Here is a 25,271-nt window from a genome sequence, read left to right as displayed (position 1 = left end):
ACGACAGACGAAACACAATTATGTATGCAGACCAACAGCAATAATCACTCAGGTAAAAATGCATCCCTAGAGCGTCAGGTACATGTAATCTACTGTTAATTCTGTAGGTAACTGTATGTGAACTGGTACAATACCGGCAGCTATAACTCATGTCTTTGACTACAAACCAAATTGACAACATTCAAACAACATTTAATAAGTGAAATAACATCATTAGCAAGAGCTGTATTATAATTTACATAGTCTAAGGGAGATAACTGTAAAATCTGCCTTCATGCTCTTTACATGAACTAAACTTTTTAAAGTAAAAATGAATACTTCTCTGACTCTTCTCAGGGCGATGACACCCACTGTTTGCTACACCCCAGCAATTTTCAATAAAGTGTTCAGTCTCCAACAGCAGGCAATGAAGGGATATCCAGTGAAGAAAATTTTTTCTGCCCATTCATACAAGTCCCTAAAAAATAAATGATAATTTATAACCCAAATTAAGAAAGTAAATGAGGCTTAAATGATCGAGACACATATGTTGCCAGCTGGTAAATGTCAAGACACTCGGGAGAAATGAGTCCCTACATGAAATCCCTGTTTAAAGTGAGTGGTACCTACTATAACCCCCTGTACACATTATGTATTCGAGGGTGGGTGAGCCATTCTTGCAACCAGAAACACAAACTGTGTACTCCATCCTTAAAAGTGCCACCTCAAAGCATGAAATAATTAAAATGGTGACAAAGAATGAACTTTGCTTTACGTCCCATCTACAGACAGACATTGCTGTGTCACAATACATCCCATCTACAGACAGACATTGCTGTACCATAATACATCCCATCTACAGACAGACACACAGACATTGCTGTACCATAATACGTCCCATCTACAGACAGACACACATACATTGCTGTACCATAATACATCCCATCTACAGACATACACACAGACATTGCTATACCATAATCCATCCCATTTACAGACAGACACACAGACATTGCTGTACCATAATACGTCCCATCTACAGACAGACACACAGACATTGCTGTGTCACAATACGTCCAATCTACAGACAGACACACAGACATTGCTGTACCATAATATGTCCTATCTACACAAACACACAGACATTGCTGTACCATAATACGTCGCATCTACAGAGAGACAAACAGACATTGCTGTGTCACAATATGTCCCATCTACAGACAGACACACATACATTGCTGTACCATAACATATCCCATCTACAGACAGACACACAGACATTGCTGTACCATAATAGGTCCCATATACAGACAGACACACAGGCATTGCTGTGTAATAATACGTCCCATCTACAGACAGACACACAGACATTGCTGTACCATAATACGTCCCATCTACAGACAGACACACAGACATTGCTGTACCATAATACGTCCCATCTACAGAGAGACAAACAGACATTGCTGTGTCACAATATGTCCCATCTACAGACAGACACACATACATTGCTGTACCATAATATATCCCATCTACAGACAGACACACAGACATTGCTGTACCATAATATATCCCATCTACAGACAGACACACAGACATTGCTGTACCATAATACGTCCCATATACAGACAGACACACAGGCATTGCTGTGTAATAATACGTCCCATCTACAGACAGACACACAGACATTGCTGTACCATAATACGTCCCATCTACAGACAGACACACAGACATTGCTGTACCATAATACGTCCCATCTACAGACAGACATACAGACATTGCTGTACCATAATACGTCCAATCTACAGACAGACACACAGACATTGCTGCACCATAATACGTCCCATCTACAGACAGACACACAGACATTGCTGTACCATAATACGTCCCATCTACAGACAGACACACAGACATTGCTGTACCATAATACGTCCCATCTACAGACAGACATACAGACATTGCTGTACCATAATACGTCCCATCTACAGACAGACACACAGACATTGCTGTACCATAATACGTCCCATCTACAGACAGGTATATAACATGTTCAATTGGTAATGCACGACAGACGTAACACAATGATGTATGCAGACCAACAGCAATAATCACTCAGGTAAAAATGCATCCCTAGAGAGTCAGGTACATGTAATCTACTGTTAATTCTGTAGGTAACTGTATGTGAACTGGTACAATACAGGCAGCTATAACTCATGTCTTTGACTACAAACCAAATTGACAAAATTCAAACAACATTTAATAAGTGAAATAACATCATTAGCAAGAGCTGTATTATAATTTACATAGTCTAAGGGAGATAACTGTAAAATCTGCCTTCATCCTCTTTACATGAACTAAACTTTTTCCAATAAAAATGAATACTTCTCTGACTCTTCTCAGGGCAATGACACCCACTGTTTGCTACACCCCAGCGATTTTCAATAAAGTGTTCAGTCTCCAACAGCAGGCAATGATGGGATAGTCAGTTAAGAAAATTTCTTCTGCCCATTCATACAAGTCCCTAAAAAATAAATGATAATTTATAATCCAAATTGAGAATGTAAATGAGGCTTAGATGATCGAGACACATATGTTGCCAGCTGGTAAATGTCAAGACACTCGGGAGAAATGAGTCCCTACATGAAATCCCTGTTTAGAGTGAGTGGTACCTACTATAACCCCCTGTATACATTATGTACTCGGGGGTGGGTGAGCCGTTCTTGCAACCAGAAACACAAACTGTGTACTCCTTCCTTAAAAGTGCCACCTCAAAGCATGAAATAATTAAAATGGTGGCAAAGAATGAACTTTGCTGAATACGTGGGCACTTACTAGATGACAGTGACAAAACGAAGATGACGTCGACTACTGTGTTAGTTTGTGACAACCAAAACCTAGCTCAGACTTATTTTTAAATATCATCTTTAAATTACGTAACAAGAAGACTTGATTTATTTCTTCAAGAGATTATAAATACAGTGTATATATTTTTTTCTTTTCTTAATTATTTGCTAGCAGTTAATATAGTTATTAGGTACAGTATATATACTATGTGTTAGTAAGTTTAATAATGAATGTTTGAAATCTAAGAACTTGTTTTAAATAAAAAAGTTTTCAAATGATTAATCAAAAAAAAATAATTTGATAGCTGGCCAAGTGACCAGGAAGTAGCAACAACCGCGCTCGCTAGATTGCGCATCATGTTCTATTTTTATTTCTACTGGAAAAGTGGGACGAGGTTCCAGTCCCTGTTTTTTACGGGCTAATATGGATAAACCTAGAGCCTACGAATGATGCGAAGTTGATATTTAGCGTATCTCACGTGATTAGGCACATTCCAGAAAATCCCTTTGAGATTGAAGGGTTAAGTAATATTTAGAGTATCCTTGAACGAGTGTATCTTCCGATACCAGTCGAGGGGGCGGAGCCCCCGAGACTGGTATCGGAAGATGCACGGGTTCAAGGTTACTCTAAATGTTTTCTGTCATTGCGCTCAGAAATCATTGCATCATCCTTAATTATAAAACTGTACTCTAACAAGGAACTGCGTGACCAAAATTTAGACCAATCAAAACTCATTATCGAAATCGCATGTTTATCCGATACGGTCGAATAAAACGCTTGTCACTTTTTAAGCAATAACCACCATGGACGATGGCTTGGAATTTTTGCTCTCACATTTTGCAGAATCCGTATATAGAAAATCAGATACATGTTAAAGATTCGTTGCAAAGTATGACGCTCGATCTACCGGGACTAAAAAACGAACCTCATGGATTTCGATATAGGAGATATTTTGGACATGATGGAGACTGATTTGAGTGCGCCAAATTTCTCCAGTCCTGAGGTCGAGATGAAAAATGAACGATTTGAACCGGTGTCCGATGATGAAATTCAGCATTTGATAGACTCACAAAAAATCTTAACACTCGTAAAAATACTAAATGGGCAATTGAAACGTTCAACAAGTGGCGTGCCGCACGGGGCAATGTCCCATTTTTGACCGAGATGAATTACTGGATGCAACGATTTGTGTTGAAGTAAGAAAACAAGAAGACAGCTCGGAATATCCAATACGTTTATTTGAGTTTGTTTTATTGATAATTAAATGGACTAGTTTGTTTATATTGTTTCTCCTCCAATGTAAGGTCAAATATCATTGAGATTGTCGATGCACCCTGACATGCTCTATCTTGATAGAGTATGGTTGTTAGAGCACAACAAGTCATGGTGTATCAAAAATAAAAACACAGTGATCATCAAAGGAAAAACACCACAGCAATGACACAAGCAGAGCGAATACATGTATTACATTGACTTAACGGTGAAATATGAAACAAAGAGTGACATATTAATAAATTTTATGCATAAATAAATTATACTGAGGTCAAACATGGACGATAATTGCCCGTGTTCATATAGTATTTGATTGATTTCAATATCCAAGGAAATATAACTCTCAATATTAACGTACACACAACGTACCGGAAGTATACACTAATACACTGTTTATACATCACATGTGAGTGAATCTTTATTTTCATCAGAATCTTTTCCATCACACTCACAGACCAGGTCCCCATACCCCTACCAGTGTCAATCTGTGACTGATAGTAGTGCGGTATTCAATTTGATATAATCTAGGCTAGAGGAAATTCGAAATATAGTGACATATTTCTTCCTCACTGAATTAGCTGGATTTTTAGTGTTTAAAGAAAAGTGGAGTATGGACTGGGGGGGGGGGAGCTAAAAATGCTATTTGCCAAATTTTCAACAATATTAATGACAAGGCAAGAAAAATTTAAAAGGGGTCTTAAGCTATACAGATGATACAATTTTCACTTGCAAGTTGCAGTGCCACTAGTTTCACTTAGTGACTTACTTACAGATAAATAAAGTAACTTACAGACAAATATTTTATTCATCTATCATTTCATTTCATTTTTTTTAATATCATGGTTTGTACTTGAAGTGCCATTGGGACATTATTGGTGTTGCAGAAAAATCTGATCATTGCAGTTTTTAAATTTCTGAATTCTGAAAAAATAAAAATAACTAAATAATAAACATTTCAACCATTCATTCTCAAACAGATTCTGATACCACTCAACCCCCAGACTGGCTAGTGACTAGTGAGTTAATCTGCTTCTGTCAGTTCTGATGTAACCCAGCCCCCAGACTGGCCAGAGAGTCCAGTGTTTCGGTAAATTCTGATAATGATACAACTCAGCTTCTCTCCCCCTCCCTCGACAGCTCTACCAGAAGTTCTCGGGAAAAGACTTGCTGATGTTTAATAAATCAGTTTTCCTATTAGTTTTACTTTTGCTCCTGTTCACCAGTTCATTAAGCTATGGCCCAATCTGATTAAATTTAAGATATTTGATCCGCTCCGTATACCTCTTTCTTTCCTGTATCTGTGAAGTCCAGAGGTGAGATATATTTTTTCCAAAACAACTAAGAATGTTCATGGAACAATTTAGTATCAATTGTTTTACTTTCTATGTTGTATGCCTTATTTCAAGAAATAACTTTGGGTCACTTTTTAATGTGAAATGGAACATTTTCCGTTTTTGACAACCTGACTGTAGGGGTGTTTAAGACACTATACCTCATTTTCTGTAAGAAAGTGGAGTAAAAGGAATTCAGATTTGGATTCAGCATAATCAAAATTGGTAATTACACCTGATTTTTATTGATTTGGGTAATGATGTTTCAAGAAATAAAGTTGGGTCACTTTTTGATGTGAAATGAAACATTTTCCATTTTTGTCAACCTGACGGTAGGGGTGTTTAAGACACTATACCTCATTTTCTATAAGAAATTGGAGTAAAAGGAATCCAGATTTGAAATCAGCATACTTAAAATTGGTAATTACACCTGATTTTTATTGTTTTGGGTAATTTTTAAAAAATGGGTGGTGTTGCTACAGAAAGTAAAACTAATTGAAGATAATGTAGCTCTGTACCTTGTCATGCTTCTCGAGAAACTTCTCTGATGGGACAAACAGTCCCGGTCACTCTTCTGATAATGGACTAGGCAGATTCATTCCATGTCTGTGTGCAGGGTAGTGCTACGATCCCCACCATTAGCTTAGTGGACAACATCCTAGATAAAATAGACAATAGGAATTAAATAAAAACAAAACAAGCGAAACACAAAGTAGACAGGATTACGAGCCCGAGACAAAAAAGTGGACATCCTGAGCAGCGTTTAGATCCAAATCATTAGTTTTTCATTTATTCTTTGATATTGATATTCTTTTAATTATTACATTAAATGATGCATTTTTGATGCTGTGCCCCACAATGAAACCCCACAGGTGGATACAGTGCATCTTCCCCTACCTGGACTCAGGGGTCACAATGTTAACTATGAATCTACAAGACATGGAGATGCTAGTACACATAATTTAAAAAAAATATAATTCATCATGATTTGGTCCTTTAAAAGATTTTCATTAAAAATGTCTACTTTATTCATACATGTACGTAATCATTACAACTCTTTTGTGACTCCATTCTAATCCCGCAGGGGTCATCTTAACATGAAATAACTGTAATCTACAGTGAATGAGGATGCCCATCTGAGTTGCAGCATTATCTCTTTTAAAACAAAAATCTCAGTTCTGTGTATTCCTCCTTAGTGACCTAATCTTGAACACAAGAGTCGTGTTGTGTACAAATTTTAAAAAGTACAAGATGATGCTTGCATATAGATTTATTTGTAAAATGAATTTAAATCTGTGGCTCCTAAAAAGAAAATTTATCTTGGAAGAAAACACCTTTTCCTCTTGTGACCTCACCCTGACCTCAGTAGTCATTGTGTGAACAAACTTGAATGTACGCTCGGTGTGCATAAATTAAAATTTTCTAAAGTCCTAAGTAGTCCTTACTCCTAACATAAAGGCCACACTATTAAACAACTTGAACCTTTATATCAAATGTCATATTGTACCCTGTGGTTCTTTGAACCTCTTTTAATACCTCATCCTTGTCCCCAGAGACAGCTGTGACATAAACCAGTGGCGGATCCACAGGGGGTTACCCCCCCCCCCCCTCACATTTGGTTGAGTAATTTTTTCAAAAAGAAAGAATTTGTTGTCATTTCATGGCCTTGTGTAGAAAAAGTACACATTTAGGTCGCACCCCTTTCAAAATTGCCTAGATTCGCCACTGGTGTAAACAAACTCAATGTTACATGTACGTTAGGCCTAGGTTGACAATCTGACATTTCTTTTATGCAACTCATATAATAGATAAATAACCAGACAATATATTCAGTGTATTACCTAATAGCATTATACCCGACAGTCAATTTTGCGAAGTACCTGTAAAGATCCCTAAAACAAGCGTTTCTTCAGAATTCGGCATGCATTTCCGTTTTCACAGCAAGTGTCTTCTGCTTCTTAAAGAAAGACAACTCTTGTAGATTTTTAGTGAACATGGACTGAGTTGTATTTCTTGATAACAAATCTGTGGCGGATCCAGAAAATTCCTTCAAAAAGGGAGGTGAATCGAAAACCACAAAAGAGCAAATGCTGATAATTTTTGGTTGATAACGTTCAAATAAAACCCACCCACTAGATCCACTATATCGTCGGTTACCCACGGGTGCTTCTATTCGATTATCTCCATCATATGAGGGAGCGTGAGTGCGACGATGGATCTGCTACTGTAAATTATGTAGTGCTCAGCTAAAATTATCATTTCAATATAGCAGCACATAATATTCCCATTCCACATACTTATTGAATTGTCAAAATATTGTAGATCCCGCCACATTTTTACGCTTTGGCTGTAAGGTTGATTTGAAAAAAAACTTTTCTCGCAATATTCAGATACGAAATAAGCCACAGGAAGACAAGCTGTCATTTCACCCCCCCCCCACCCTTAATTGATTTTTAAATGACAGGATATATCATATATATATATACTCACTCATATTAGGTCCACCCCAATGCTCGAGCTGTGATTCTGCAGGTTTATATTTAAATTTGCAATTTAAATAGCCACTTATAGATCGATAACTGTGTTATTTCTGCACCGATTTTGATGCGCTTTTTTACGCTCGACTCGGTAAAGAAAATTCATTTTAAACACAATTAAGGATGTATGGGACTGACATCAGAGTAATTAAAAAATCCTTAAAATGAGTGAAATAGATAGTATTGTACTCATTTTATCGAAAAAAGACATTTTTTAGATAGGTTCGTGAGTTCGTTTCCATGGTAACGAACATCAAAGATACCCTTGCTGGAGACATTATAATTTACTGAAATTTACTATTTGTCTAAAAGGGGGTATGGAACTGACATCAGAGCAGTGAAAAAATTCCTAAAGTGATTAAAGTAATTAGCATTAGTTTTAATTTAACAGAAAAATTCATTTCTAAATAGGTCTTTGAGTTCGTTACCATGGTAACCATCATCAAGCATATCCTTGCTGGAGACATCATATTTAGAACCTGTAGAGAACCCGGAAGTGTATGGCTGACATTAGAATAATTAAAAAATTCTAAAATTAAGTGAAATGGATAGCATTATATTTATTTTATCAGAAAAAGACATTTTTGACATAGGTCCGTGAGTTCGTTTCCATGGTAACCGTTATCAACCATATCCTTGCTGGAGACATCATGTTCAAAACCTGTAAACAAAAAATGGAAAGGTATGACTGACATGAGAATAATTAAAAAATTCTAAAATTGAATGAAATGGATAGCAGTATGCCTATTCTATCAAAAAATGACATTTTTGACATAGGTCTGTGAGATCGTTCCCATGGTAACCATCATCAAAGATATCCTTGCTGGAGACATCATATTTAAAACCTGTAGAGAACCCGGAAGTGTATGGCTGACATCAGAATAATTAAAAATTCTAAAATTAAGTAAAATGGATAGCATTATGCCTATTCTATCAGAAAATGACATTTTTGACATAGGTCTGTGAGTTCGTTCCCATGGTAACCATCATCAAACATATCCTTGCTGGAGACATCATGTTCAAAACCTGTAAAAAAAACCGGAAGGGTATGACTGACATCAGACTAATTTAAAAATTCTAAAATTGATTGAAATGGGTACCACTATATTTAATTTACCAAAAAAACCCACCTGTTTTGACATACATGTTGGTCTGTGAGTTCGTTTCCATGGTAACAATCGTCAAACATATCCATACTGGAGACATTATATTCAAAACCTGTGAAAAATATAAGTGTAAGGTTGACATCAGAATAATTAAAAAATTCCAAAAATTACGTGAAATGGATAGCATTATATATATTTACTATTAAATAAATATATATATTAAATATAATAAATATTTATATATAAGTATTGCTTTATGAAGGAGCTTTTTAAAGATTTGTTCCCTATATATTCAGATATAAAACTTTGATCCCCTATTGTAGCCCCATCCTACCCCCCAGGAGCCATGGTTTCAACAAACTTTAATCTGCACTATGTCAGGAAGCTGCCATGAACATTTGAACTTTCCCTGCCCAGCAGTTCTTGAGAAGATTTTTAATTGACCCCTCCCTATTTTTGTAATTATCTCTTTTATACCTTTAAAGGTAGCATGGCCCTTCATTGCATGAAATTGGCCTGCTTGTTCTGGAAGTATTGTACTGGATATTGATTGATTGAATATTGTTTTATGTCCCTCTCGAGAATATTTCACTCATATGGAGATGTCACCAATGCCGGTGAAGGGCTGCAACATTTAGGCCTATGCTCGGTGCTTAGGGACATTGAGCAGGGAGGGATCTATCTCGTGCCACATCTGCTGTGACACGGGACCTCGGTTTTTGCAGTCTCATCCGAAGGACCACCCCATTTAGTCGTCTTTTGCGACAAGCAAGGTGGTATTGAGGATCTATTCCAACACAGATCCCCACAGGATTTTTGTGGAGAAATTTTTATAAATTTGTCAATATATATCTACTAATTCGCTATTATTTCCCCTTGGAGCAGGGTGTTACCCTTCATTTCATCAAACTTAAATTGCCTCCACCCAAGGATGCTTTTTGCCAAGTTTGTTTGAAATTGGTCATGTGGTTCTGGAGAAGAAGTCGAAAATGTGAAAAGTTACAGACAGTCAGACGATAGACAATGGGTGATCAGAAATGCTCACTTGAGCTAGAAATGAGTTGCATTTCTGTATAAAATCATATCAAAGATAAAAATTCTGCAATCTAAAGTAAAATCAAAATTCCATTTGTAACTAGTTCTAATTGTAACTGGGACCATTGCATATGTTCCCCAAACCAGTTAAAAAGTATAGTCATTGTAAACCTATAGCAAAAATCATTTTATTTTAGCCTTTAATTACATGTAGTACGTTTACTATGATTTACTATGGTCATTTCAGTGCAAAGAAATAAAAGAAAGCAATGCACGTGCATACACGCACACACGAGTATGATTCCGTACTTTTGTTGATGTCATTCTAGTACAGGCCTTTCTATCATATACCCACAGAAAGAATTTCTTAATGTTTGCATCAAATACAAGAAAGTTATAGTGATTTTAAAATCATCCAATCAGAAATCAGCACACGTGCGTGCACGTGCTGACCAGTAATTTTAACCACAGCAATTTGTAAGGAGTACCAAGACACACCTAAAACCTCAAAATCAAAAGAATTTGATGAAAAACAAAAACATTATCGTCCTTAAAAAAAAATTAACTTTTGAAATATGATGCATGTGCATGCACCTTTGCGTTGGCATTTTTTGTTACACCAATATATAGATACACATATCATCTGCCTATGAAGTGAATATCAACTCATTCGCTTAATTAATAAGAGAGTTACAGATGTTTTAGTACATATATTATCCAATCAAAAAGAAGCGCACGTGCATGCGCGTGCAGATTGGTAATTTTGACAATGCAGATCAGTTAAGGATCTCAATACCTACCTATGATATGAATATCAAACCATTTGAATGAGCACCAAAAAAGTTACACTGATTACAAAATTCTTGTACGAAAAATGTGATGCATGTGCATGCACGCGCGTGCAGACAACACGACTATCATCTTGCATATATACAAATGATATACTAGCTATCATCCTAACAAGGTTTCAGGTTGATTCCTTGTGAATTCTGATTTTCAATTTTTTTTGTACCAAAATTGCAATGCACTTACGTGCGCGTACATGCACATGCAGACAAATTACTATTGTTTAGTTTTGTGTTTGCATCCCACACTCTTCCATGTTTCTTTCCTGTGGGTGCATTGTTCAAATATTGACAACATGTATTTGAACAATTTTAGTTATCTATTAAAAGAATGAATAAATTATATACATGTAGTTGTGTATGTTTAACTTAAAATAAGACATAAAATTGTAATGAAGCATGTGCCCCTATGATAGATATTAATAGAATAAATAAACAATATTAAATTTTACAATGAATATCATAAGTATTCAAGATTATTACTTTAGAGGTTATTTTGTATGCAGGGTCCTGTATAAAAACTGATTACCAATAAATAACATTTACAAGTATAAATTTTGTAGTAAGTTTTTCTGGTTATTGGGTCAATGGCATAGTCAACACACAGAATTTGATCCATCGTTGTTGAGTGCCCATCATGTTTAGGGGCGAAATCAAAAGACCAATGTCAGGAAAAAAAATTAAATTCAAATAGTTAGGGGGCCTCAGGGGGAGTAAAAACTCAAATCAGTTTTTGTCATCCAACATCGATTTCACTTTAGTGGAAAAAAGACAAGTGGTTGTTAAAAACCACAAAATAATATATTACATTTTAATGAACATTAAATATTTTAAATGTACACTTTAATTTGTGAATAAACAGAAGTAAAAGTATAACAGCATTATTTATACTCGCATGTTTTTACTTGTTAATCGATTAGTTTCAACATTCATAATATTTAGATTTAAGGGGAGTGGGATGTGATTTCGTGAAAACTATGTAAAACGTATACGGTACCAATTTTGATGTGAATTTAGTTTTTTGTCAGACATTGAACTTTTGATTTCGCCATCGCCCCTTCACGTCTTAAATGATTTAAGAATTCCTCTCAAAACTTAAAGGTACACTTGCATTAAATATTTGATGTGTGTCTTGCCCAAACAGCATTTAGTATTAGGACTAACTTATTGACAGGTGCAATTATATAAACCTAGATACATTGTGCCTTAATGATAGCCAATAGTATATGATATAATGAAAAAGAGCCAAATTAATTCACTGAATATAACTTTCAATTAAGCTCAATAAAATAATTAGTTAAGGGTACAAATTCAATATATGTGAAACAATAATGGACTTTCAATATTTTGATATAGTCTTAAATTGTGATATTGATTTATTACAGTTGAAAATCAAAGGGTCTTATAAAAGTTACTATATTCACATCAAATACAAAATAATATGTATTAGTAAATAGTTCGAAATAGTTTCAATTTAAATTTTACATAATATCTCCTATTTAGAGAATTCAGAAAATCAAGTATTTTAATAAAAAGACCAGAAGGATATGAAAAGTTAAAAGCCTACCTTTATATATTTATTTGCAAGAGTTATGTATTTGCATCAAAAGATCTATATCTATGATGTAACCCATGTTTCTTTTTTATGCACAAGTAACTTATTTTGGTGAGTGTATACTAATTCATGGTGGGCAGTATATACATGTAGGTATGTATGCATTTAAAAAAAACTAGAGTTCCTTGCAAAATTATGCATATAACAAAAACGTACATATTTACCATAATACCATGCTTGTCATTTTTTCATTATAGGACTTGGGCAATCTTTAATTTGCATATACATGTATATTTTAAAAACAAGCACAATATGATATCATGATATTAAATGCCTTGCAGCAAAATTATCCAGCTAGCTTGACAATTCCCAAATATTGTTTACATGAAATAGATATAGAACAATTATATTTTACTCTCACATGGTATGTGTAACACAGAAAAGGTGAATACAACTAGATTCCATCATTGAATCTGTCTACATGGTCTAGCTGACATTTAATAGTGGACACTTTGGCCGGAAGAAACTAGATAATACATTAGGTGAATAGAAAACTAATAATGTTAAATAAATTTCTTTAATGAAGCGTCTTGTTAAAAAAAAATATTTAGTGTTGTACATGTATAATAGTAGTGTCATAGTGTTGAAATTGTTGGGTTGAATTTAAACTTAATTGGCAGAAAATACCTAGCATCCATCTTCCTGCATGATCGAAAAAGGCCATGGTTACCTTACGATTTTATTGTAATCAGCTATCAATTAGTGTATTACTATTCCTTTGTAATAAAATTACTTTTTTGTTACTCTGGGGGGAGGGGAGGGGGTATTCCCTTAAACAGTTTCAGAGGGGCGCCCCGCCCTGCCGCCTTTTGCCGCCGCCCCTCTGCCCTTTCCAAATCTAAAACAAAAAAATCGCCGCCCTTTTGCCATTGAAGACAACACAAAAATTTCCCTTTTTGTACCCCAATTACAAACGTCTGTTTCTTTTGTGAAGTTCGTTTTAGATCATAATCATGCAGTATTTGACCAGGTAAATTGAACAGATTGTAATTGATCACTTGTGTCTAATCCGATAATTGGAAGCACGTGATAACGGTAAACATCTGTCTAAGTATGGTATCATTTTCAAAAAAAAGTTTATACTACTTCAATCTTGCGAAATTTGTTCGGTATGATATTGTGACAAGTTTTTCAATTTGAAAAAAAAAATGGTGACAGTTTTCTTTTCATCACTATATATATATGCATTTACCATTTTGCTTTTACGGTGAACCACTTTGAATCGGTACACGACTGTTAAGTGAACCTAGCTAGCTAGATGCGCGGATTGGCACGCGCTCTTGTGTACCCCAAGAAGTATGAAGGAGATATTATGAGCAGTTTGAGAAAAGCCATTTGAAACCCATGTCATTTCGTGGCACACCATTCCTTCACTGCTTTTATCACAATTAAGAGAGATGTCAGTTTTATTATCAATTTGAGTAGTAATTCCCCGGCCATTTTGCACACAAAAATACTTGGAAATTCATTTTTAAAACACGAACATGAAGTATTCATCTATGGAAATAACATTCTTAATAATATCTGAAAGATTGTTAAAATTATTCTGATATGTCAAAAGTTGTTAGGTATATCTATAATTAGCGATATCTAAATCAGATAAACAAGAGAGACAACTCAATTTCGCAGAGATCGTGTGACGAGACTATTTTACAGTATCATAATCAAAATAAAATTTAAATATATACGGGTACAATATAAATTAATCCATATCAATTAATCATGATTCCGGTGTCAATTGACTCTGTGCAATATTTCAAAACAAGGCACAGAAATTCCTGAAACATCGCACAGCTTCAATTAAACTTTCAAATGACGTTTTTCAGTCTTGATCTTCCATACGAAAATTTTAAGTGATGGGGAATTGCATGTATTCGATCAACAGCTAACGAAAACAGGAGTTAAAATGTTTTCATTCATGAGTAACAAATAACTTAAGGTAAGGTTTGCGACATTTTGACATGTAGCGAACAAAGTCATGTTGCATATCAGTATGTTCAGTAGGAATTTATCTTTTAAAATTGACTTTTTAAAAAAAATCGCCCGTGTTGTTTTTTGACCAGATGGGCTTAATTTTGTGATGTTTTACATTTACGCGATCTTTGTACAAACGGGAATATTAGTGTTATAAAAACTAATCGAGGCAAACTTATGGGGTAAAAAGCTGGTAGAATTCTTAATAAGAGTATTATCTATAAGATTATACTAGTTGGTAGAAAGTTTTTATTTTAAAATACAGAACATAGCACTTTTTATATCTTTAATAAAATTTTAATTGGTTGCCATGGCAACAAAAAATGCATATTGAGCAGCTTTACAAGGTCTACGTCAGAAAAATTTCACTTTAAACATAATATTTGGACCATAAACATTTAAGAAACCATATAAAATTACTACCCACCGGGCTTTGTTTCCCTAGTAACAGATTAAAAAGAATTATTTGATTCATTGTTACTTTGTTTTATAATTGTACAATTTTTTGAAGAGTGCATTGAGCATTTTCATGAAAACCTTGACTTGTGAGGTTGTGATGTTTAATGCCCCGAACAAAGCGAGGGTTCCCTTCTGCCCCTGTCTGAGGTACTAATTTTCCCTGCCCTTTTGAAGCTGCTGTGGGAATCACTACCGGGCGGGCGGGGGTATTTGAATTACTGAACTGAAAAACAATACTGATACATCAATGAACCTCGGCTATTTACATGAAGTGTTCATATTGGGGCCTAAGGAAGCTGAGTGACAATTCATATTCTTTTTATTGTTCAACACATTCATGCTGGCATACAATTGCAGCATACTGCCATGAATGAGTCAACTTTCACATCTTACGCTAGGCCTATAACTCATTGAAAAATAACCTTTGTTTAAATCATAATACTAAACTAATTTTTATGCAATCTAAAACATTTATCAAAAAACATTTGATCTGGACATAAATTCTATTCATGATTTCAAAAACTTTTAGCAACATTAGATGCAGAAAACATGCATGATTAATGAAATTTATCATTCCATTTCCTTATATATTCCTTTGTAAGAATGGAACACAATCATATAATATGTGTATGGCTGCAATGTTCGGGGAAAAAATAAGACACTGAAACAAGATACTGGAGATATTTGTCTGTTAATGGTGTAAGGGTTACTATGAATTGAATCTTAATAAGTGGATGAAAATGATTTCAAAATCAATTATATAGTAAAATAAATAAAAGTTGACCCATTTATGGCATTATGCTGTATATTTTGCACAAAGTGAAAATAAATCAAAGCATGTCACTGGGTTTGTATAATTTGTATGTGGTGGTAGATTTTTATAGTGTCCTGTCTCTGTTTTCTGTACTGCAAACATCAACTATTAAAGGAAGAAAAAAATCTTACTCATCAATTTATGTAAAACCAAAGATCCACCACTGCTCTATTGTGTATATATCCTAGCTTTATATGACCCCTCCTCCAACAGATATTTAAATTTATAGAGATGTATATTAAAACTTGACAAATACTTTAACATATTGTGACGAATTGGGATCGGGCACGGGATGTATTATTATCTATAAATAGAGCTGATGTGATCCGGACTTTATCGTAGGACAATACGATATGACCCAAGGCATAACGAATGCCGGGTAGTATAAATACGGCTGTTTTGCGAGAGACAGTGTCATTCTGAAGTAAACGCTGGCAAGGAGTTATCGAAGGTACGGTGAATAAAGAAACTAACAGTATACGGTGTCTAGTATACTAGTAGGGAAGCTTTTAAAGGTGGGAACGTTCACCTGGTGTTTATTTTATTTTGTTTGATCAGTCCTTCGACAAAAGGGATCTGTCCGGTATAAGGACACATCTCCCGTACTCCCGGATCTGTCACATCCAGATCTATAGTCTCTTTATGATAAAGATAGGAAATCTTGCACATATCTGTATATATTGACTCGTACATTTGTTTTTATAAAGATAGGAAATCTTGCACATATCTGTATATATTGACTCGTATATTTCCTAATCATTTGTTTAAGATCAATATCAATAAGTATAGGGACTCATCCAAATCTTCGAACCCTAACACGTTACAATATTCATACTCAGATGCTTGTATCGTACATATTTGTATGTTTGGCTAAATAATTTAGGTTGATCTAGATCTTCAAAGTCTATGAACAATCAGCTGACATTGACAATTTAATAAGCGCCGGTGAATTCATACCCTATTTCAATATTGTTTTCAAGCATCGATTTTCATGGAATTTTTGGGAAGATTTGCACTTGAACAATTTTGTTTTCTTCTTATTTGACGTACGTGCGTACTCGGCATTAATTTATTAAGGTAGCAGGGAACAGTTTCGCACTGTAGTATCTGGGGAGTCTTCCCCAGTACGACTTGTTTATCCCCGGATTGCAGAGGATCAACATCCGGCAGCACGAGGAGTTTTCCCGCGGTTATGGTACATGCCAGACGTACCACAAGACCTACCCGAAGTTGGAGACCGACAGCAGGCAGAACAGTGAAGTCCGCGGGACCCATTATTATGTAGATACACTATAATAAAGACTATAGATACTTTATTGGCGCCCAACTCGAGGCCTCGGACTTACCTGGGTGGGTTATTGCATTTTTTTGGGTGCTTTCCCCAGTCACGTTGTTAGGTCGCCATATTGGCGGGTAGTGTCAGATTTGGGATTTTTCTTTTTTCTACTTGATTTCGATTTTAGTGATTAACAGGGATTTCTATTAATTACCGAATCAATTTAGACATTTCTTGATTGCAGTTTTGATACATTTTTTGTGGATTATTTACATGTGAGATGGATATGTCTATAGATGAGGTGTTATGCGGGCTGGGCTTGCGCCCTCACCCGGACACACCTGTGGTCACGCGGAATGTACCCGCGTACTCCCAGGTATCTTCAGGTGATGGCGAACGTTATTTCACGCCGTCCTTGCCATCCTGTTTGAGGGAGGGGGGAGGTAGGTTAAAGGATGCCACAGGTGGGAAAGTGAGGTTTCCTGGCACGCAGTTTGGCTCTGATAATATAAAGGTTATAGCTTAGATTGGGATATGCAACGTAGGTGTGACTTCCCGGGGAATTTAATGGGATTAGATTCGCCCAAGAAAGGGTCTGGACATGACACCCCAGGGTTTAGCGATTGGGGTAGGTGGGAGAAGGATTTCTTGTCCCCTGGTGGGGGCTCAGTTATTCCTAATGTCCCGGTGAGGCCTACTCCAGTCAAGGGGAGTGGTCATGTACCCAGCTCTGGGAGTCTTTCGGAATATCATACCCCTACTCTGCATTCCTACACTCCAGTGTCAATGTCAGCCCCACCCCCTCATTCATTGGTTGATGATCAGGCCCTAGGCCAGCTTTGTCAGGGTTTGCCCCAGATGGGCTTGGGTTCAAGCTTGCAGCACCTCACTCCTGGACCGTATTCCCCAGTTGCCCCATTTTCGGAGCCAGGGATTACCTACGGGAATTACCCTCCTCCACAGCCCAGTCAGGGCTATGATTTGCTTACAGGGTCCCCTGTCTCACATGCCTACCCTTCCCATGTGCAAGACCCTTGGGTTGGGGGGAATGCCCCCCACACCCAGCCTTTGATACCTCCCATGCCTGGCGGTTACGCTAGCACACCTATGCCCTACCCTACCATGATGACTCCTTATCAACAGCAGGGGCCCTTCACCTACCCTGGCACCACAGCTTGTGGGTTGGGGGATAAGAGGGGTAGCGTAGTGCACATTCAACCCCAGTTAGGTGAACCAGAACGACACGCACCATTCTCTGGGCATTCTGCCCAGGGACTAGCTCCAGCGTCTCGCACCACGTACTAGGTCCCCCAGTACTCTTGTAGAGGGGAGCAGTCGATGGGCTTCAGTAGAAATGCACCCCAGTACAAGGATTTGCGGTACGATGGAAATTCTAGCTGGAAGTCCTTCCTGCACAAGTTCATTCGCCTGGCCCGCAGCCAACAGTGGACTGAGATGGAACAACATGATCAGTTCTGCTTCTCCTTGGAGGGGACAGCCAGTGACTACTACACCCTGTTGATGGAAACAGACCGCGGTCTCTCTTTGGCTGACATCATTGGGCGGTTTGAGAAACGTTTTGGGTCATCTGCACCAGGTTTCACGCATCAATTAAACTTTCAGTCTGCATCACAGGATGTGGGCGAGTCATTGCGACATTGGGCTGACAGGGTGATTACCCTGGCTACCCAGGCTTTCCCGTCTGTGCCGGATTTTCATGTATATGCCATCCCCCGGCTGTGCTTCGGTGCTGAGGATAAAGACGCAGGACTTTATGCCCTGGACGGCCAGCCCAAGACAGTTGAGGAAGCAGTCGACCGAATGCAGTACTATCAGCATTCACGACAGATGAAGTCATCCAAGCCCATGAGGGATGTGAGGCAGGTAGCTCAGGTTGAAGCTCCCAATCCTGACAAGGAGATCAAGGAAATGCGCCAGCGCCTTGAGGAGATGGAGAAGGAACTCCGAGGGCGGACCCCCTTTCCTCGGAGACCTTCATCGCCCCCTTTGAGCGGCAATCGGAAGTCAGTAGGTTGCTACAAATGCGGGGCCATGGGGGCACTTCAAGAGGGAATGCCCGGAGATGAAGGGGAAAACTGAGGCGAACCAGGGCCAGGAGACCAAGGTCAAGCTTAGGGGCGGTCAAGACGCACAACCGTGTTCATCAGAACCAAGGGGGTGGGGAGCCAAGACCCGCCAGTCGCAATCTAGTGGAGGGCCTACGCAGCGGGAAGTCAGGGTGCTGACTCCAGAGCGCTCCCCAGTTAGGCCAAGGCCGTGCGACGCTCGCACGGGGACAAGTCGGTTTGCAGGAGGACACAGGCAGGCGCCCTCCTGCATGCGCCGCTCCAGGAAGGGTACACTCCAAGTGCGGTTCAAAGAGGCATCCGAGGAGGAGGAGGAATCCGATGACTGGGTCATAGGGCGGGAGGAGGACAAATACTAGCCCTCTCCCAAGGATATGTTGTCGGGATTCAGGCTCCCTGAGGATATCGTGGTGCCGGAACTACCCAGGTTTGGGGCAGAGAACCAGGGGGATGGGGAGGAATTTCCGGAGGATTCGGAGGACTTGCCGGATCAGGAGCCTTCGCTCATTCAGGAGGAGCAAGTAGGCGCGGACCCCGCGTCCGAGCCTAGCGAGTGCCCGGAGCCAGTTAGGGCGCAGGTTCAGCCCAAGGAGGAATGTGGGCAGGGGGTGGTCAGTGGCCAAGCGGAGAACGGGACTGCGGATATGCCATTCCGGCATGCGGGAGAATCCCACGAAGACTCGCCTGTGCCAATAGGGCAGATACACCCAACCACCGGATTCATGGTCCAAATGGTAGTCCAGGGAGTAAGACTACAGGCAGTGGTAGACACTGGGGCGGAGATGAGTGTGTTTTCCACCCGGGTCTACGAGGAGCTCAACCCCAAGCCTCCCATCAAGCAGCATGTGACCTTGGTCCAGGCAGGGGAAAATCTCAGGATGAGGGGCTTCATCATTGGCCCTGTGGCAGTTCGCCTTGGAGACACGGAACATAATGTCGACCTGTATGTGGCCCCCCTGCAGGACCAAATGCTGCTAGGTATGGAGTTTCTCCATAAGCAGAAGGCTCACATAAATTTGGAACATGGCACAATGACCCTAGGAAAGGAGAAGGTCCCTATGACGTTCCGACGCCCAGGAGGGGGACAGCAGGCCCAGGTTTCAGTAACGAAGTCTATCCGGGTCCCAGCTGCTTCAGTCGTCCTATGTTCTTGTCGTTTGGATAAGGAGTTGGAAGACTTTGTAGTTAGATCAAGCAGACATCGGACGTATTATCGGTGCCGAACACTTATGCTAGGGAGAGAACGTTGGTGACCAGCATTGTCAATGCCTCGGATGAGGAAGTGTCTATCTCCGGAGGCAGTGCAATCGGATCAGCCTTGGAGGCCGAACCATGGGTGCTGGTACCTGACTTGGTCGTTGAGAATGTGAACAGTGTGGATCCCCACACTGAGGCAGGGACTAAGCTCAGCACATTTACAGCAAGAGTTAATGTTGCCCCCTTAGCTTGCCCTGAAACTTGGTCAACTTCCAAGGAGGCCATATTGGATGGTGGGGGAGATTTCCCCCTTGAGCCGACCAACATTGCTGAGGAAATTAGTGTGGTTGAAACTTCCGCTGTTGGCCTTACTCATTGTGCGCCCAGTGAAGGTGTTCAGGATGGTTACAATGGCCCTGTTAGCGAGGCGTCATGGAACTATGTCTCCCGAGAACTTCTCGCGTTCCCAGGTTGGACTCGAGGGGCTGAGTTTTACTTCGAGATGGATCTTGTGGAACACGACTCATTCAGGACCGAAGTCCGACAGTTCAGAGGCATCAGGTTGCCTTGGCCCCCACCTGTATTTAGAGCTGGTGGGAGAATCTACAGATCCTTTTCAGTGATGGATGTGTGACCCAGGGCTCGCCCTGGCCCACACTGGTTGGGATTAGATTAGTCCCAGTCAGTTTTCTCCGGGGCATTTACCCGGACCTTTCCTGCCGGAACTCTTTCCGGCGTCCTCGGATAGTTAATCCGAGGGGGCGTGTCGCGCCCACCTTGACCATTGGTTGGACCCGTTTCTCCGTCCTTCAGAGAAAACGGGGGGAGTGTAGTATCTGGGGAGTCTTCCCCAGTACGACTTGTTTATCCCCGGATTGCAGAGGATCAACATCCGGCAGCACGAGGACTTTTCCCGCGGTTATGGTACATGTCAGACGTACCACAAGACCTACCTGAAGTTGGAGACCGACAGTAGGTAGAACAGTTAAGTCCGCGGGACCCATTATTATGTAGATACACGATAATAAAGACTATAGATACTTTAGCACTATAGACCCGGTCAACTTTTTCAAAAAATGGAATTACCCCGTATTTGAAGTGATATTACATGTGTAAAAATGTATACAATAATTTTAGGATGCATATCAAATGTAGCTCAGTGCTTAGTAAAAATGTTGATATACAACATGTAGGTGTCACCATGATTCCTAGTATATAGATGGGTGCAAATACGAAACTAAGACACGTGGTCAGTTGCTGAAGAAATTCCGGTGAAAACATGCAGGGTCTAGCAAAAGGTCTGTAGCTCTGAGGGAAGGTGGATGGCCCCATATGAGAAGTAGATTTTTGAGAAGGGCAGATAGGGTTCTTGATTGTGCACAGTGTCTAAATCCCCATATTTGGTACTGTGATGGTGTGGGGGTGGTGCGGATTAGCCCAAATGAGGGAAAATCAAAGCAAAAAAGGGGAACCTGCTCAGAGCATGTTTTGTGCACCAGCACCAGTATTTATAGATTACATGTAATTTAGGGTCATAATTTATTAACTACACTAATATGAAATACAAGTATTGACATAAAATGGAAATATGATTTTTCATTAGACTGTCATAATCTGACTTTGGTGTATACCCCCTATCCACATGTTTCAAAACCAAAGAAACTGTCTCCTGCCACCTAACCTGTTAACAGTGATTGACAAACCTGAACACATGTCTTGCGTCTGCGATTGTAAATATAGATGATCCGGCGTCTGGTGTCTTGGTGAGGCAGCTTTCCATCGTCTTCTGTGGGCCAAAAAACCTTGATGTAACGCTGGATCGCTTTAGCTGTCTGAAATCCGCGTTTCCCCCGCATTTCAATGTTTCAAAAGTCTCACTATGTTTACATTGCCGAAAAGTAATTAAAGTCGTAAAATTTACGCGATTTGTTTTTATTTCGAATCTAATGATATTTTTGTCATATTTTATGTAAAATATATCTATAGAATTAATTGCATTGTAGATATTATCTAACATACCTCAGAATGAAACAGGAGATGCGAACGACATAGGATTTATTTACGTCATTGGGAGTTTCGCGGTAATTTCAAAATCGTCAGCCCCGTACATCCTTAATAAAAACTTGGTTTAAATATCATAAAATATAAATATTTTCTTTCATGAAACGACAAATTATGGCATCAAATCGCGTTGATTAATCGTGAATTTTTCATAACATAACAAAACTGCAATTTTTTTTCCTAGTCGGCCTATGTGGCTACGATTTCTGGTCGTTTCGGCCTTTTTTCAGTTCGGCCCCAATTTTTTTCGGCCGTTAGTAGTTTCGGCCTAATGTCGTTTCGGCCCTAGTCGTTTCGGCCTTACTTTTAAATACCTTTGTAATACCAAAAAATAAGTCTTTTTTTTCATCTTACTATATCAAAATTGATATTTCTTTGTTGTGTAAACAGTTATATATGTCTATGGTGTAAACAAGGAAGTCCACACCATCAAAGAAAATGATATGCTATTTACATATTACATAAGCTTGTATTTTAAAAACAAAAATGCCAAAACATATATAATATATTTGTTATGAACATTGCACATTATGATGCTGATTAAATTATTAACCGGTACCATATGATGCAGTTATTTTTAAGGTACAAATATTTTAATGAAAAATCTCTCTCTCTCTCTCTCTCTCTCTCTCTCTCTCTCTCTCTCTCTCTTTCTCTCTCTCTCTCTCTCTCTCTCTCAATATTCTTGATTCTACTGAATCTAAAACATCGCGAGGCGCGCGCGCGAGGACAAATTTCAACCAATGGACAGAAGTTGTGAGTGGACAGAATTGCACCATGTGACCTACAACATGTGAAAGATGTAGATACAAAATATTAGCTTAGTGAGGACAAGCGGTGTGCGGGCATGTCTTTACTAATATTCTTTCAAAAACTTTTTTTTCATAATTCGAAAGAGAGTATTAGATAAACTTTTATAGGTATCCCTATAGCTATACCTAACATAGCACTTTTTTGCCTTTGAAAAAATAGAGAGAGAGAGAGAGAGAGAGAGAGAGAGAGAGAGAGAGAGAGAGAGAGAGAGAGAGAGAGAGAGAGAGAGAGAGAGAGAGAGAGAGAGAGAGAGAGAGATCACATCGGTTATCATTGAATATTTTAAACCCTTACAAATAGTATTACAAAATTCCACAGCAAATGTTGTTGGGTATCATATATCCTTAAATTGAAAATTGACGCACAGCTAATTGTGTGGTCAATAATCAATTTACAAAACCGAAGAATTGGACATGCACTGTACATGTACAGCAATTTTGCATCATATTTTCATGCGTAAAGGTGTGAACTCAGCTTCCCACGAGGCCGTGACCGAATTTCAAACTTTGAAGCACGTGGACCTCGTGTATTACAATCAAGTTTTTAATTGTTCAAGTCAGTTTAGTATGGTTAAATAATTTTCCATGATACTTGACTCATTAATATTCATCTGAACTTGTAAATAAGATTTTACAACACTTCAGTGTAGAATTAATCACTCGCGTTTCTGTTGATCGACTTCTTTATTTGTATACAAAGTTGAACATGTTACATTTATAGTAAAAAATAATTCATAATATGAATTTCTGATAGATAAAAAATAAATAATTCTGTTCATCAGAGTGAAAGATGGGATAAAGCTTTGTAGCTGAATGCATCGTTTACTGACAGTTCAAAAATTAATTGTACCCTTACTAAAATGTAAAGTTTGCTGCATGCCATTTATTTCTCCGGGAAAGAAAGAAATTATTGCTTTTTTAATCGTTTATTACATGTTTTCTAAACAAGATACCACGATTTACCTATAGATATACTAACAAAAAATGCACAATTGTTTGTAGTTTCTTCACTTGATTTCAAAGTGATTTTTAATATTCATTTCAAAATTAAGGATTATCTCCCTCATGCATAGCTCTTATCCTTGGACGAATTTGGCTCCACTTGTTTGGCACGTTGTTTTTGGTTATATTTAGATCTAAAACTTCATAGTTATTTCGGATTTCAAACATTTCGGTTGAGCATCACTGAAGAGACATTATTTGTCGAAATGCGCATCTGGTGCATCAAAATTGGTACCGTATAAGTTTTACATCTAGAGGTTTTGCGGTGAAATCACATGTCAAATGCTAAATTGAAATTTTACAGCACAAATTTGTTAAGAAATCATTATATTTCGAGGTTAAAAAGTTTGCCTTGATGATTTCAAAAACTATTCTCAATTATCATGGTATCACAATTTGCTTAGCATCATGGAAAAGAAAATTTGAACAATTTTGCATATATTTCATTATCGTTTCTAACACTAGGCCTACCTCCATTTATTTCCTCTTCATACAAAATTTCCTCTTCATTAAAGTCTCAAAAGCTTACACTCGAACAGCTTCCATTTCAACAAACAACAATAGCATAAATTCAATACACATCTATATTAACAAAAACAACATCACATTGTCGGTATTTTGTCGCTTACGAAACTTGGGCCGAAACGACTAGGTATCTGAGGCCGAAACGACAAGAGGCCGAAAAAACTTGAGGCCGAACGAACCTAGGGCCGAATTGTAAAAGGGCCGAAACAACTTGCATCGGTGGCTACATCAACTTACATGTTCATGTTTATACTGAATGCATGATCGTTTGGGTCATCCTGCAACAGGAATTCCAGGGTATCTTCTTCTGACATCAGGTCGTTTTAAAGATGTATAAAACAAGCCTTTGCTGTGACAGTGAAGCTGTGTTGTTTTCGTTGAAACGGAAACACGTGTGTTCCCTGTGCACAGTTTCAGGGTGAGTGCTAGTTCAGATCACTCAGAAGTAGGTTGTCGTTCGGAATGCCTCTATTTTTTTAACACAGAGTTCGATAATCGAATTA

General features: G+C 38.3%; 1 protein-coding gene and 1 long non-coding RNA gene across 3 annotated transcripts; both read right to left on the bottom strand.

Moving 5' to 3' along the window:
- Positions 1 to 244: 244 nt before the first annotated feature.
- Positions 245 to 25,146, bottom strand: LOC130047731 (uncharacterized). The gene is made up of 4 exons (XR_008796549.1): positions 25,006 to 25,146; positions 5,942 to 6,081; positions 2,359 to 2,497; positions 245 to 457 (listed from the first exon to the last, which is right to left on the bottom strand). It is a non-coding gene; the product is annotated as an uncharacterized LOC130047731 (long non-coding RNA).
- On the bottom strand, positions 8,501 to 22,252 carry LOC125657006 (uncharacterized). Of its 2 annotated transcripts, none has more exons than XM_048887645.2 (3): positions 22,072 to 22,252; positions 9,091 to 9,178; positions 8,501 to 8,621 (listed from the first exon to the last, which is right to left on the bottom strand). In XM_048887645.2, exons 1-3 carry the CDS (start codon positions 22,222 to 22,224, stop codon positions 8,521 to 8,523), a joined length of 342 nt encoding a protein of 113 aa, XP_048743602.2. In that variant the 5' UTR covers positions 22,225 to 22,252; the 3' UTR covers positions 8,501 to 8,520. The 2 variants fall into 2 exon arrangements, with proteins under 2 accessions (XP_048743602.2, XP_048743601.2); XM_048887644.2 differs by lacking the exon at positions 8,501 to 8,621 and adding an exon at positions 8,655 to 8,986.
- Positions 25,147 to 25,271: the final 125 nt, after the last annotated feature.

The sequence above is a fragment of the Ostrea edulis genome, chromosome 7 (assembly GCF_947568905.1).
Source record: "Ostrea edulis chromosome 7, xbOstEdul1.1, whole genome shotgun sequence".
Lineage (NCBI taxonomy): Eukaryota > Metazoa > Mollusca > Bivalvia > Ostreida > Ostreidae > Ostrea > Ostrea edulis.
Note: the sequence above shows the minus strand (reverse complement) of the source record. Positions and strands in the feature narration are given on the sequence as shown.